At 39.6% G+C, this 15,465-nt stretch overlaps 1 protein-coding gene across 1 annotated transcript in view; it reads left to right on the forward strand.

Moving 5' to 3' along the window:
• Positions 1 to 15,465, forward strand: part of CPA6 (carboxypeptidase A6) — a 346,125-nt gene that overhangs the window by 258,120 nt on the left and 72,540 nt on the right. The window contains exons 3-4 of the mRNA XM_039246989.1: positions 7,104 to 7,228; positions 13,778 to 13,892. Of these exons, the coding sequence (XP_039102920.1) occupies positions 7,104 to 7,228; positions 13,778 to 13,892 (240 nt within the window). The remainder of the gene's footprint in view (positions 1 to 7,103; positions 7,229 to 13,777; positions 13,893 to 15,465) is intronic.

Here is a 15,465-nt window from a genome sequence, read left to right on the forward strand (position 1 = left end):
CTCCCATGGCTATTGAAGAACAAGTGGCTGTTATTTATGCTGGTGTGAGAGGGTATCTTGATAAATTGGAGCCCAGCAAGATCACAAAGTTTGAGCAGGCTTTCTTGGCTCATGTTATTAGCCAGCACCAAGCTCTGTTGGGCAATATCAGGACTGATGGAAAGATCTCAGAACAGACAGATGCAAAGCTGAAAGAGATTGTGACAAATTTCTTGGCTGGATTTGAAGCTTAAACTCCCTGTGGATTCACATCAAATACCAGTTTGGTTTTGTCATTGTTTATTCTAGTAATCAGTCCCATTTGTAAAAGGATTACTGTCCTACTCCAGATGTACAGAAATTACATTAAAAATAAAGGTTCCATATTGCTTGAAAAAAAAAAAAAAAAGAAGTATGCTGGCCAAGTTTGATTGGGATTGCATTGAATGTGTAGATTGCTTTGGGTAGTAATGACATTTTAACTATATTTATTTAACTATATTTATTTTCCCAGTCCATGAGCATGGAAATTTTTTCCATTTCTCTGTGTCTTCTTCAATTTCCTTCATAAGTTTTCTATAGTCTTCATCATACAGATCTCTTATATCCTTGGTTAGGTTTATTCTTAGGTACTTGATGGTTTTTGGTGCAATTGTGAATGGGATCAGTTCCTTGATATCTCTTTCTGTTGCTTCATTGTTGGTGTATAAAAATGCAACAGATTTCTGTACGTTGATTTTGTATCCTGCAACTTTGCTGAATTAATGGATCGGTTCTAGTAGGCTTCTGGTGGAGTCTGCTGGGGATTCTATGTAGAGTATCATGGCGTCTGCGAAAAGTGAAAGTTTGACTTCTCCTTTGCCAATTCCTATGCCTTTTATTTCCTTTTGTTGTCTGATGGCTGATGCTAGGACTTCCAGCACTATGTTAAACAACAGTGGCGAGAGTGGACTTCCCTGTTCTTGATCTCAAGGGGAAAGCTCTCAGTTTTTTCCTGTTGAAGAGGATGTTAGCTGAGGGCTTCTCATAGATGGCTTTTATGATGTTTAAGTAAGTTCCTTTTATGCCAACTTTCTCCAGGGTCTTTATTAGGAAGGCATGTTGTATTTTGTCAAATGCTTTTTATGCATCTATCGACAGATTCATATGGTTTTTATCTGTTCTTTTGTTAATGTGATGTATCGCATTGATTGATTTACAAATATTGAACCAGCCCTATAACCCAGAAAAAATCCCACTTGATCATGGTGGATAATTCTTTTTATGTGATGTTGAATTCGATCTGCAAATATCTTGTTGAGGATTTTTGAATCTGTATTCATCAAGGATATTGGCCTGTAGTTCTCCTTTCTGGCTGGGTCTCTGTCTAGCTTGGGAATCAAAGTGATGCTGGCTTCATAAAATGAGTCGGGAAGTTTTTCTTCGAATCCTTTTTTGTGGAATAGTTTGAGAAGGATGGGTATTAATTCTGTTTTAAATGTCTGGTCGAATTCCCCAAGAAAGCCATCTGGCCCAGAGCTCTTATTTTTTGGGAGATTTTGGATACCTGATTCAATTTCTTCACTAGTTATGGGTTTGTTCCGGTTTTCTATCTCTTCCCGTGTGAATTTTGGTAGTGAGTGTGTGTTTAGGAATTTTTCCATTCCTTCTAAAGTTGTCCAGTTTGTTAGCATATAGTTTTTCATACTATTCCCTGATAATTGCTTGTATTTCTGAGGGGTTGGTTGTAATAAGTCCATTTTCATTCATGATTTTGTCTATTTGAGTGCTGTCTCTTTTCTTTTTGAGAAACCTGGATAGGGGTTTGTCAATTTTGTTTATTTTTTTCAAAAAACCAACTCTTGGTTTCATTGATCTGTTGAACAGTTTCTTTGGTTTCTGTATTGTTTATTTCTGCCCTGATTTTATTATTTCTCTTCTCCTACTGGGTTTGGGGTGCTCTTGTTATTCTCCCTCTAGTTCCTTTCGGTGAGCTGTTAGATTTTGCACTTGCACTTTTTCTAATTCTTGAAATAGGCCTGGAGTGCAATGTACTTTCCTCTCATGACTGCCTTTGCCGCATCCCGTAGAGTTTGGATTGTTGTGTTTTCATTTTCATTTCTTTCCATATAGTTTTTAATTTCTTCTCTAATTGACTGATTGGCCCATTCGTTCTTTAGTAGGGTGTTCTTTAACCTCCATGTTTTTGGAGGTTTTCCAGATCTTCCTGTGATTGAATTCAAGTTTCATCACATTATGATCTGAAAGCATGCATGGTATGATCTCCATTCTTTTATATTTATTGAGGGCTGTTTTATGTCCCTGTATGTGATCTATCTTGGAGAATGTGCCATGCACACTTGAGAAGGAAGTGAATTCCATGGCCTCAGGATGTAGAGTTCTAAATATATCTGTCAGATCCATCTGGTCCAATGTGTCATTCAAGCCCATTGTTTCTTTAGTGATTTTTCTGCTTAGTTGATCTATCCATTGCTGTAAGTAGAGAATTAAAGTCCCCTGCTTTAGCACGTTCTTATCGATAAGACTGTTTCTGTTTGTGATTGTTTTATGTATTTAGGTGCTCCCATATTTGTTGTGTACACATTTATAATTGTTAGTTCTTCCTGATGGATAGACCCTGCAATTATTATATAATGCCCTTCTTCATCCGTTGTTACTGTCTTTACTTTAAAGTCCTGTTTGTCTGTTATAAGTATAGCTACTCCAGCTTTCTTTTGACTTCCAGTAGCATCATAGATATTTCTCCATCCCCTTACTTCCAACCTGAAGGTGTCCTCCAGTCTAAAATGCATTTCTTGTAGACAGCAAATAGATGGATTTTGTCTTTTTATCCATTCTGCTACCCTATGTCTTTTGATTGGGGGATTTAGTCCATTTACATTCAGTGTTATTATTGAAACATGTGGGTTTAGAGTCATCGTGTCCTTTGTGGGATTCATACTTGTGGTGTCTCTGGTATCTTGTGTTCCTTGCAGCCTTACCCACAGAGAGTCCCCCTCAGGATTTCTTGTAGGGCTGGTTTAGAGGTGACAGATTCTTTCAATTTTTGTTGATTTGGAAAGACTTTTATCTCTCCTTCTATTCTGAATGACAGGCTTGCTAGATAGAGGATTCTTGGCTGCATATTTTTTCTGTTCATCACATTGCGGATTTCCTGCCATTCTTTACTGGCCTGCCAGGTTTCAGTAGATGGGTCTGTCACCACTCTGATAGGTTTCTCTTTGTATGTTAGGGCCCTTTTCTCCCTAGCTGCTTTCAGAATTCTCTCTTTGTCCTTATATCTTTTTGGTTTCACTATGATATGTTATGCAGAAGTAGATTTAAGGTACGTCTGAAGGGAGTTTTCTGTGCATCTTGCATTTCAACATCTGTTTCCTTCCCCAGATCTGGGGAAGATCTCTGCTATAAGTTGTTCAAGGACTCCTTCAGCGCCTTTCCCTCTCTCTTTCTCTTCTGGGATTCCTATGATACGGATATTGTTCCGTTTGATTGTATTGCTGAGCTCTCGAACTCTCCTTTCATGTTCCTGACTCAGTTTATCTCCCTTTTTTTCAGCTTCCTCTTCTTCTGTAATTGTGTCTTCTAAATCACTTATTCTCCTTTCTGCCTCCTCAATCCATGCATTGGACGCCTCCATTTTATTATGTTTCTCATTTATAGTACTTTTTAATTCATCATAAGTATTTTTGAGCATTGCAAATCACTCCTTTGTGTCCCATCTCTCTGTGCTGAGGACGAAGCCAAGGTGGGCTGAGTTCTGTGTCCCTTGCCCCGCCTGGTTTCCAGGTTCCAGTGTCCGGGCTTTGTTTATACAGCCCCAAACAGTCCTGCGGGTCGCTGCTTCCCTGCTGCTGGGGGTTTCTCTTGTTGAGCGTTTGGTTATTTTGTTTCCCTCCTGGTAGCGGTATTTGGGATTCTCCACCATGTGTACTTTGACTCGTGTCTTGAGGCAGCCCTGGAAAAAGAAAGCAGACAACCACACAGGGAACAAAAGTACACAAATACACAGACAAAACCAATAAATATGCAAACCCAGGCTCTGGTAAAAACAACAACAACAAAATAGCTCTCTGGCTGGGATGGGCGTGGTTAGGTGTCGGCAGGTCTGGCCTCCACTGTGTCCCGCTCCCTGAGGCTCCACCTTGGTGGTTGTGGGGAGAAGAATGGCATCTCCTCCACCTCTTAAATAGATCTGACTGAAGGTGGCTGGTACTCATATGAGGAAAGGAACACATGGGAAAAACCACCAGGTTCCAAGGCCAGAAGTTTCCATAAAGGACCATCCTTTCCTTGCAATATCACATGGCTATTTACAGCAAAAACCCATGATAGTTGGCATACAACCTGAGGCCATCCTGACAAGGTTATTGATTCTTTGTTGTCATTATCAATAAGTGTCACCCAGCTTTGTCATTCATAGACAGTTTATTATTCATCCAGATATGATAAGGCTCTAAGAAAATGATGGTAACCTGCCCAGGGTGGGCTGATTTGAAATTTGAAATACCTGCATACAACTTATAGGGCAAATAACCCCTGGCAGAAAAAAACCAGAGTGTGAGACCTGCCAACCACCCCCTCAAGCACTAAGTCAGGAGGTTGGGTGTTGCTTATTCTCCTGGGGGTATTCTCAGAAGATCCCAAAGACACTTACCCATTCAGTACATATGGGCACTGGAGTGTGGTACATCCTGTGTCACCATTTTGGATTTGTGCATCCTTGGAAAATGGATTTCACCTCTATGAATGAGTCTTCTCATTCTTTAAATGTATCTACCATTAACTCCTACCTTGAGGTATTACTGAAAAGATTAGAAATATCTAGAAAGTGGGTGGAACTTTAAAAATCTCACATGAGTATTGCTGTCCCCTATATCTTGTTACAGGCATGTCCCTGTTACCTAGAGTTAAATACCCATGTTATATCTAAGCACCCTTTCCCCCAAAATATTACTGGAGAAAAGCTGATAATTCATTTTGACTTATTTTCCTAATCTCACAACAGTAGAATTCCTGATTTTGCAAATTATTTTTGTTACATCTAGACCTGTTTCCTAGGACACCTTCTCCAGGTCATGCTATGGGGTATGTTCCTTCCATGGAACCTCCCTATAGGAAAGCTACTCTCTTCTACTGGATGAGGAGTCTTATTTTAGCATGTACACCAAAAAATAAAGTGACACATAAACTAATCTCCAGGGTGACTATTCACAGTATTTCAGGTTCTTAAGGCTCTCTACCTTCCAGATACTTTTCCCTCATCTCCACTGGCATTAAGGGATGGTAGCAAACCTTAATATCAAAAATCTGTCTCTGTAATGGGTTTAGAGGCAAGTCCCAAAGATGATTACAGGATTAGAAAATCTATCATATAAAGTGAAAGGTACCAATGTGCTTTATCTCACAAAGACAAGAAATCAGCCATTCCTTACTGAAGAGTGGAACAAGAAAAACTGAAACTGTGCTGCAGTGTAAGGGATTAAGAAAAATGTCTGGGGGGCGCCTGGGTGGCTCAGTTGGTTGGGCGTCCAGCTTCAGCTCAGGTCGTTCAAGTCCCGAGTCGGGCTCTGTGCTGACAGCTAGTGCAGAGCCTACAGCCTGCTTCGGATTCTGTATCTCCCTCACTCTCTGACCCTTCCCTGCTCATGCCATGTCTCTCTCTCTCTCTCAGAAATAAATAAAGCATTAAAAAAAAAGAAGAAAGAAAACCATCTGCTATCTTCTTAAATGCAGATATGAGTTAAATTAGAATTTTTTGACTTCTCTTTTGGACACTTAAAAGATGCGGTTTGGATACATCTGTTGGGGACAGGTTTGTTCAGCCCTCCATGTATCCTTGCCCAGGGGCTGACAGATGGATCAAATGACCTCTCAGCATCCCTTCCAGCCCCACACTTCGATGATTGTTGAACTAGCATGTTAGCTGAGTCAGATTTGCCCTTGCAGCTTAGTGGAGGAGTCAGCTGCTTGGAACAAAAACACAGACAAACAGGTAGACTCTTTGTCCCCAAAACAAATGCCTCTCTGCCCTGTTCAAGATTAAATTATGCCACCAGATGTCTATTTCCTTGAGCCACAAAGTATTTTTGGTCTTCTAGAGTTCCCTAAAAAGAATGAAGACAGTGACACCTAAGAGAAGATAAAATAACTGAGTCTTATCAGATCAGAAATCAAGGCCCTGGACCAGATAAGGCTGGAAATGCAGGAAGAGAAGGTCCCACAAAGAGGGCAGACAGGACTGTAAAAGCAAACTGTGCCTAATCGAAAATGTAGCTCTCAGCTTATGCAGGGGATAGAGCTCTCCTCCCTTCCAACTGAGTTCAGTAATTCTATCAACGAATGTAAAGCACTACCTGGCAGATATGGAGCACTAGACAAGGCACTGAGAACACCATATACAGTGAGCAAAAGAAACACAGCTCCTGATTTCCTGCAAAACGCTGGACATGTGGTGAATATATAGTGAATTATCACATGGGGTCTACACACATGCAACAGTGAGTTGCTGATGTGCACAAGGCTCCATTCTAGGCACTTGGAATGAGGTGGTAACCTAAAGGAGCTTACATTCTGATAAGATGAAATTACAAAATGAAAGAGGCACAAGTTGCTCTAAGAACTATTACCAGGAGACTACCCTAGCTGAAAAGTCCAACCTGACATGTGAAGGCTGCGTAGGAATTGGTAAAAGGCATGTGTTGGGGAAGGAGAAGTACCTGGAGAGTGTTCCATTGAAAGTTATCAAATGTTGTCAAGCTACCACAATCTGGTTGTATGGTAAAATAAATAAGGTAATTTATATCTATCTTATTTCAGGATTTGTGTAATAATTTTTAAGAATATTAAAGGCAAACTTAAAACTATTTTATCTAATTTTTACCTTGTGACTTTAATGTACATTAGTCTTTATTACTTGTAAATTATGATCAAATTCTATGTGGATATGATATAATTTAGAGACCAAATTCAAATTAGAGTTTTACCCTGATGATGAAAGCATTGAGTATAAGTCCAAAATGTGTCTAGTGTTTCTGAATGTAAATAAGATGACATGTGTCACACTGTGACATGGATCTTTCCCCACCTGCACTGAATATGAATTATAGGTTGTTTCTGCATTGTAGGTGGACCTGTGGCAGCCCAGCAGTATCTACTATGTCTCAAAAGGAACAGTTACTGATGTCCGTATTCCCAAAAATGGTTCCCAAGCCCTATTAGCCTTCTTACAGGAAGCCAACATCCAATACAAGTAAGCATTCTTTTTCACTTTCTTAATTCATTTGTACTAAACTGACTGAATGAGAGCTGTATTCAGGTTGTGTATTGAGTCCCTACAATGGCATTTTAGTTACTATTTTTCAAATTGGGGAAAACAGACATGAATGTAACATAGTTATATTCACCTTAGAAGAGTGTATTAGGGTAATGGCAGGGTGGTGGTGGGGAGGAACAACACTGGCATCTCATTCCACTGTTCCCACCAGGTGCTCAGTGTAAGCACAGAAGATCTTCTCTGTGTGAGGAATGGAGAGCAGCCTAGCAATGCTTAGAAAGTGGAAAAAATTTAGGGGCAGACAAAGCCTTCTGCAGGAGCGATGACTGCTAAGCAGAGGATGAGCCTTGGGACTTGCAGGCAGAGGGAACAGTGCAAGCAAAGAGAACAGCATAATATCTGTGTAAGGAACCGAAGTAGCTGTGTTTTACTGGCGTACAAAATCAGGTCAGAGAGTAGAAATAAATGATGCTGGAGAGGTTGAGAGGAGATCAGGTTATGAGAAGTTTGATATACAGGGTTAGGAGCTCAGACTATCTTGTATGTACTTCTGCACACTTGAAGGATGTAAGCAAGGGGGCCTGTGTAAGTGGAGGGTGGAGGGCCAATAGGAGACTACAAGTAAGAGATTGTGAGGCCTTGAGTCAGGACCAGAGTGTAGTGGGACCAGGAAAGCATTACCGAAAAATAGTTAATAGGCAAAGCCACCTGGACTCTCCACTTGGTTGGATGTTGGTGGAAAAGGAAGAAACTGAGGACAACCTCAAATCTTCTGGCTTAGGTGATTGAGTAGATAGATTCAAATAAATTTGGATATTTGGTTGTTTTTTTAAGGAATAGTTAAATAGTAAGAATGGAGCAAATCGAAGATAGTCACAGGAGTCAGAGAAGAGATGAGAGACTTTCAGGAGGGAGAACATCAGTGATGCCACACGGGGCAGTAATGTCTGCCTTGGACTTGGACTTGGCAGTGGAGACTGTGTTGGTAACTCTCATGCTGGGACTAGATTATCAGGAGAGAATACAGAGAGAGTACAAAGAAGTGAATTGGAGGGGAGAATATGGAGAAGCAGAGCAGAAGACTGCTCCTAGAAGTTAAAATAAGGTGAGAGGCAGAGAATGAGGAGACTACAAGGAGATGCAACATCACTGAATGCTTGAAATTTGGAATTTTAGGGGGAGTAGGGGTAAATTTTTGTATGTCTGTAGGCTGAAGGGGGGGACCAGTAGGGAAGGAGACATTAATAGTACAGGATAGAATGTGCCAGTGGAGGAATGGGTTTGAGCACTAGAAAGGAAGCCTTATCCAGTAAGACTGAAGAGGTAAATGTGGGTCTAGTTAAGATTATAAAGAAGAGAGTCAACGAGTTGAAAGAGAGCATAACTAAGGGCCAAATTTTCTATATGGAATAAGAAGCAAAATTATCTACTAAAAGGGAAGAAAAGAGCCGAAGAGTGTTACCAAGGGAAAAACTGGGGTAAAAACTAATCAAAGTGATTGTTGCAAAGAAGGGAGATGGTGGCACTCATACAGAGCTGAGGTTTTGTTGGATTAAGACCACAGAAAGGTCAGGGTGGCAAGGAAGTCGAGGTTCTTAGTGAGACACTATCTCAGGTATTCATCTATGGTGTCAAATCTGGATAGAAAATGAGAAGAGTCTAGGAGGAATCATGTAATCAAATGGAAGAATCAAGAAAGGTATAATGATCTTTATATTGAAAGAAGATATGGCATGACTGATGGCAACAAGGAAATGGAGAAAAGAAAATCTTGACAAAGTTAGGCTAAGATTAAGAGTCCTGGTGTAGAACATTCATGGCTGTGCCAAGATTCAAGTGTTAGTCATGGAGGATATGGCTGATGTGGTCGAGAATGGATGGACTAACTCACCAGAGAGTCATCATAGCCATTTTGAATCTCATTGGCTGATGACAAGATTAGAGGTGGAAAGACAGATGTGCTCCTGGGACAGTACTATCAGAGAGTACCCAGGAGTTAGAGGAAAGAAGCAAGGAACTGCATGATGCTGAAGGCTTTTTCTGTTAGTTAGAAGATTGATGAGGGAGGGGCTACGGGGGTTCAGGAGAATGCTGACCTCCTTCCCTTCTGGTCCCATGATAGGTAGTGTGGCAAAAGAGAAAGCCACAAAAGAATCTGTCCTTAAGAGAATCCAATTTCCATTAGGACATGAATATGAAAAGAGAGTTCTCTGAAAAGATGAGAAAGTAGGAAGTTTATTTACAGTGGAAGCAGGATTCCAGCAGACACAAGGGAGAAGGAAGTTGTGGAAAGATGGAGAGTCAATGCAGGATCTGAGCAGAGAAGTGCAGTATAGTGAATTAATGACATGAGAAGGAGGGACCTACCTTTCATTTGGAAACCTAGGATTTCAGGGCTGAGAGTCATGTTTGTAAATGACTAACCTCAGTTACTCCAGCTTCTTAGGAAATGGTTGTACTGTCAAAACTGGCACGAAGGTCCCTGATAATGTCGGTAAGGCCTGGGATGGGCTCATGACTCTGTCTGTCAGTGGTGAAAGCCCTGGTCTCTGTGGAAGGCTGAGCCACAGGGTGCAAAGTGACAGCGATGTTCCTCCCTGGTCCACACAAATACTTCCCTGCCATAAAGATAATTACAGCCTTATTAAAGTACTGATATGCTTTTTGCAGAAAGATATTTCATCTGCCCTTCTAGAACAGGGTAGAGTCACAGCTGTGCATAAAACTATTGTTCATGTTGAACACATTTTAGTCATCACTATAACTTTGAAAGTGTGCTTTGATTCTCTGAATGCCTGGAAGGAAGGAGCTTGGTAATTATATCTATAGGTGCTCAGCAACAACTCACATGCTTCATTAATTATAATTCAGTAGAAAGGAATATACCAGTTATTTTAACAAGTCTCTGTTTCCTGCCATTTAAATGTAGGTCATGCAGAACTAATATAAAATAAAATATCACACTTTATGTCACAGAGAATAGAGTCTAAAAATGAGTGTTTTAAATCAGTTGTCTCCTCGTGGAGGACAATCATTTAGAATTATTCATTTTGTTGGTCCCGAGACAATAACACATAAGAGTCTATTAAATTCCACAGGGCAGTAGATAGAGATCATTTTAATTGACTTTTATTATTGTAGCCTGGGGTATTTTCAAAAGATTATCATTAACTCTGTACAACTGTACATAATATATAGCTGTCGTCATCTTTAAGGAAGAAATGGTGTGACCCCATGTTCCTGGCCCCTAGGTAATCAGCCCCTCTCAGTGACATGAGAGATGAGATGATTCATTCTGTCATAAAAAATTCAATCATTTTATAAGTTAAATACCTGTAGAAATTGGCAGTGGAATTTCAAATGTTGAGCCCCACTCACCCACCCCACTCAGCTTTGGGAACATGGTTTTATACTGAGTATTGACATCACTTGAAAGGTCTCAGTGGCTCTGGTCACTATTATTATTATAGTGCATGCAACTAGGGTCGGAAGAATCATCAATCATAAAGGACCAAGAAAATACAACACTTACAAATGCCATTTTGATCTCCTTCTCATTATTCTGCTGGTGTCAACTATTTGACAAGGAAAATGAGACTAGGCCTGCCACACCACAATTATTTTAATTTTCAGATTGATCTTTTAGGGTCTGTATGAAGGTATAGTCTAGTTATTGAATAGAGACCTGCATTAGTTTGCTAGGGCTGTCATAACAAATGCCACAGACTGGCTGGCTTAAAAAGCAAAAATTTATTGTCACATGATTCCAGAGGCTGGAAAGCTGAAATCAAAGTGTGGGCAGAGTTGGTTCCTTCTGAGGTCTGAGAGGGAAGGACCTGTCCCAGGCCTCTCTTCTTGGTTTGTAGATGGCCATCTTTGCCTCTTCATATCTTTCCTCTACTTGTGTCTTTGTGTAGTAATTTTCCCCATTTTTAAAAATTGTGGTAAAATATATCCAACACAAAATTTACCATTTTAACCATTTTAAATATACAACTCAGTAACATTAAATACATTACATTATACAACCATCAGCACTCTACACCTCCAGAACTTTTTAGTTTCCAAACTGAATTTCTTCTTCTTCTCCTCCTCCTCCTCCTCCTCCCCCTCCCCCTCCCCCTCCTCCTCCTCCTCATTTGTTAGTTTCTGAGAGAGGGAGGGGGTGCATGCTTGCATGTGTATGACCTGGGGAGGGGCAGAGAGAGGGAGCCAGAAGATCTGAAGCAGGCTCTGTGCTGACAGCAGAGAGCATGATGTGGGGCTGGAGCTCACAAACTATGAGATCATGACCTGAGCCAAAGTCGGACACTTAACCACATAACTGACTAAGCCACCCAGGTGCCCTTGAATTTCCTCTTTTTATAAGGACACCAGTCATATTGGGTTAGAGTACATCCTAGTGACCTCAGTTTAATTACATTTGCAACAATCCTATTTCCAAATAAGGTCACATTCTGTGGTTCTGGGGGTTAGGACTTCAACATATGAATTGGAGGAGAGAGGGACACCATTCAACCCATAACAAATCCCCACACACAATGGATTAAATCACATGTAATTTACTTCTCCCTCATGCAACAGTCCAGAAGTCCAGAAGCTGTTGCTGTGCTACTACAGCCCTCCCTGCTGTTACAATAACTGCCTCTCTTGCTGTAAAGCTGGTGAATAGACACTAGACTGTTGAGTCCAGCAACCCCGACTGCCTCTGAAGAGTCAAATATCTGCGACCTTGACATGGTCATGGCAACAATAAGAGATGACTGCTGCCTCATTCTTAACTTCCTGTCTTAGCAGTGTTCACAAATTTGTACCCAAGACCCTAGCTGCAAGAGAGTCAAGAAAAAGTGGTTTTGGGCTCCCAGCCCTTGCAGTACAAGAAGTCCATATGGAGAACAGGCAGGTGACCATATCTAGCACAGACACTCAAGGCAGGAAAAAGGAAACTGGGGTGAGCCATATTCTAATATTCTCTGCCGCTTGTTTTTTTTTTTTTCCTTCCATTTGTATTTAATATGGAACTGAGAGGGCTGATACCAGTGAGTTTCCAGACTTAATTAGCCCAAATTACTTATTTCCAGATTGTTAGCCTAAATATGATCCTGATAATATATTAAAATCACTAGGTGAGCTTTTAAAAGGGACTTATACATATTCACAGATACTCTTGTCTATGCAGGGCCCAGTGTGGCATTTTTAAAAGTTTATTTATTTTTAAGTAATCTCTACACGCAACCTAGGGCTCCAACTCATGACCCCAAGATCAATGAGCCAGCCAGACACCTCAGTGTGGCATAGTTTTTAAAGCTCACAGGTGACTTTAAAGCAATGCAATTCAAGAATCACTGCCCTAAATGACTAGGGAAATACTAGGGAACCCAAAAAGTAGCTCTATTTATGGCACTTGGAGATTCTAAAAGGAGACTGAGAAGCTAAGAGTTTAATCATCAAAGGAGCTAATATACAACTACAATGATTCCATACAACTGGAAACTGAAAAACTTTACATGACAATTTTCCTACTTTGATGAAAACACTAGAAAACTTGACTAGAAAATATTAAGATACATCTTTTGTAGGAGCAATTCTCCATTAGAATTATTTTGACAATTCTCTGAATGGGCATTTCATATGTGATTAGTAGTATGTTAAATCATTTATCAATTAAAAATGACAATGATAAATAATCTAATCTAAGAATCAGTTAAGAGGCATAGTTTTTTTTCCACTGAAACTCCTGGGAAAATATTGCCTTTCTAAAGGTAACAATGGTTGTTCTATCAAGAGCTGCCAAACAGATGTATCAGCATCATAACTTCAAACTTTCTGGTGATAAATGTGAGGAATTGCTTTTAACTTGAGTGGAAACAAGTTACAGTTGTTTATTTTTGGAAAGTCTGTCCACTTTGAAAATAATGCAAAAGCAATATACCCCAGCTCAATTTTGCAAACACTTAAACATTTTTTTAAACCTTTGAAAACTTTTCATATTGTGTTGCCTTGTTTTGGTATCCATAGTGTCACACTGCAGTTGGAGTCTAAACACTAGAATTCAGGTTCACATTCCAAGTTCAAATGCTGGCTCTGTTCTCACTAGCAGAGTGATACTGGCAAGTTCTTAACCCTTTTGAGGCTCATTTTCCCCATTTGTAAAATTTAAGTAAGAATAAAATCTGCCTCATAGGTTTGTTATTTAAGTTCATGTACATAAAACACATAGCACAGTGCCTAAGTAGGTATTCAATAAATGAAAATGCCTACACCCAACATTCGGTTCTGTAGCTGCTCAAACAATGGTAGGCAGTTATTGTTATTATTTGAGACCCATCTGCTTTAATTTTACATTTTCATTACCCATTTTAACAGTTTCTATGTCCCAAAAGAAAATACTTTCCGAACATTTTGTATTTTTAGAAATGTCATTATTTGCTATCCTCTTTTTCACTGATGCACAATTTTCTCTTGATATTGCCTGATTTTTATATGGTTTCCATTCAGTTTTCATGTCTATCATTTCAAATCCAGGATCCTCATAGAAGATCTTCAGAAAACACTGGAAAAGACAAGCAGTTTGCGAACCCAGAGAAATCGAAGATACCTCTCTGGATATAATTATGAAGTTTATCACTCTTTAGAAGAAGTATGTAATCAAAGGAGCTTTCATTGTTTTGTTTTTTATAAGTGCATCTCTATAATTCAGGTCTAATCATTGAGAGAGAAGCATAAAGACAGAGGCAAGGGCTATTTGAAGAATACATATAGCTCTTATATTGTTTAGCCACCTCAGTTCAGTCATCCCTTCAATTAAGCCTTTAAAGGAAGTAGCAAAATAATTTGAATTTCATTTGCTTTACCCAAACCACCCCCACAAAGGACATGGAAAGTGCAGTGGAAAAGTGAGGCAATGTTGCTATAATCACAGTCATGAAGACCTTAACTAAAAAGCCATGGAAGATAGATCTAGTCAGAGTTTGAAGGCAATGATTTGGTTGAAGGATGTAATGAACTTTGATGCGTGCCTCACAGCCTCTGCACAGGTTTATACCTCCCACAGGCCAAGCTTCATTTGTGGAACCTCAGGGCCTTTTAACATGTTATTTATTTTTCCTATTATTTATTCTATAGCAACTTCATTTCCACAACCACATCTTTTACTGTTCAACTGGACAATAGCTAGTTACTCCTTGAATCTCAGCTCAAGCAAAAACATGGCTATTTCTATTCTCCCAGATTGGATTAGGACTCCCCAGCTCCAACCTCATCTTATTACATGTACCCACAGCACATGGATAGAATATCTATCATAGTTTTTATACACATAATTGTAGGATTGTTTGATTAATGACTTGCTCTTCCTCATAAGCTACAAGTTTCATGAGGACAGGCCATTTCTAAATGCATTAAAAATCTTTTTTTAATGTTTAGTTTTTTTGAGAGACAAAGAGAGCATGAATGGAAGAGGGGCGGGGAGAGAGAGGGAGACACAGACTCCAGAGCAGGCTCCAGGCTCTCCATTGTCAGCCCAGAGCCCAATGAGGAGCTGGAACTCAGGAACTGTGAGATCATGACCTGAGCCAAAGTCAGATGCTTATCCAATTGAACCAACCAGGACGGACCATTTATTTCTCATTCAACACTGTATCCCCAGTGGCAAGCAAATAGAGACCTCCAAATAGGTAGTTGATGACAGATGATAAATGAAGAAGTATATACATTTTCTGTGCTTCCCCTGAATTGAGCAAAGGGATGTCAGACATAGAATTAATGAGAACCTGTTATATTCTTAGGAGAATTTTTGGTCCTCTTGATTTCAAAATTATTTTCACATGTTTATTGTTTCAACATGTGTTTTAGAAGCTTGAAATTAGCAATGGAAGTTTTACATATCTTGGCACACAGAAGTGCTATAACATGCACTAGAAAAAAGTCAAATTTAAGAAATATATCTATGTAGATATGTACATACACATATGTACATACACACATATACACACAAGATATATATATATATATATCTTGCTCATTAGACTCAATAAGAATAGAAAGGAAAGAAAATATGGACACTTCTCAAAATCTGCTTTTCCAGCACAGATTCTCTTGCACATGATGGAACAATGGGACACTTCTGTGTGACTTCCTTATTCCTTGTAAGGCTTTTAAGTCAGAAATGTCAACCATATTTCTTTTTTTTTTTTTTTTTTTACAAATAGTTT

This window comes from Hyaena hyaena, unplaced genomic scaffold, assembly GCF_003009895.1.
Source record: "Hyaena hyaena isolate Hyena2069 unplaced genomic scaffold, ASM300989v1 scaffold_287, whole genome shotgun sequence".
NCBI classification, from domain to species: domain Eukaryota; kingdom Metazoa; phylum Chordata; class Mammalia; order Carnivora; family Hyaenidae; genus Hyaena; species Hyaena hyaena.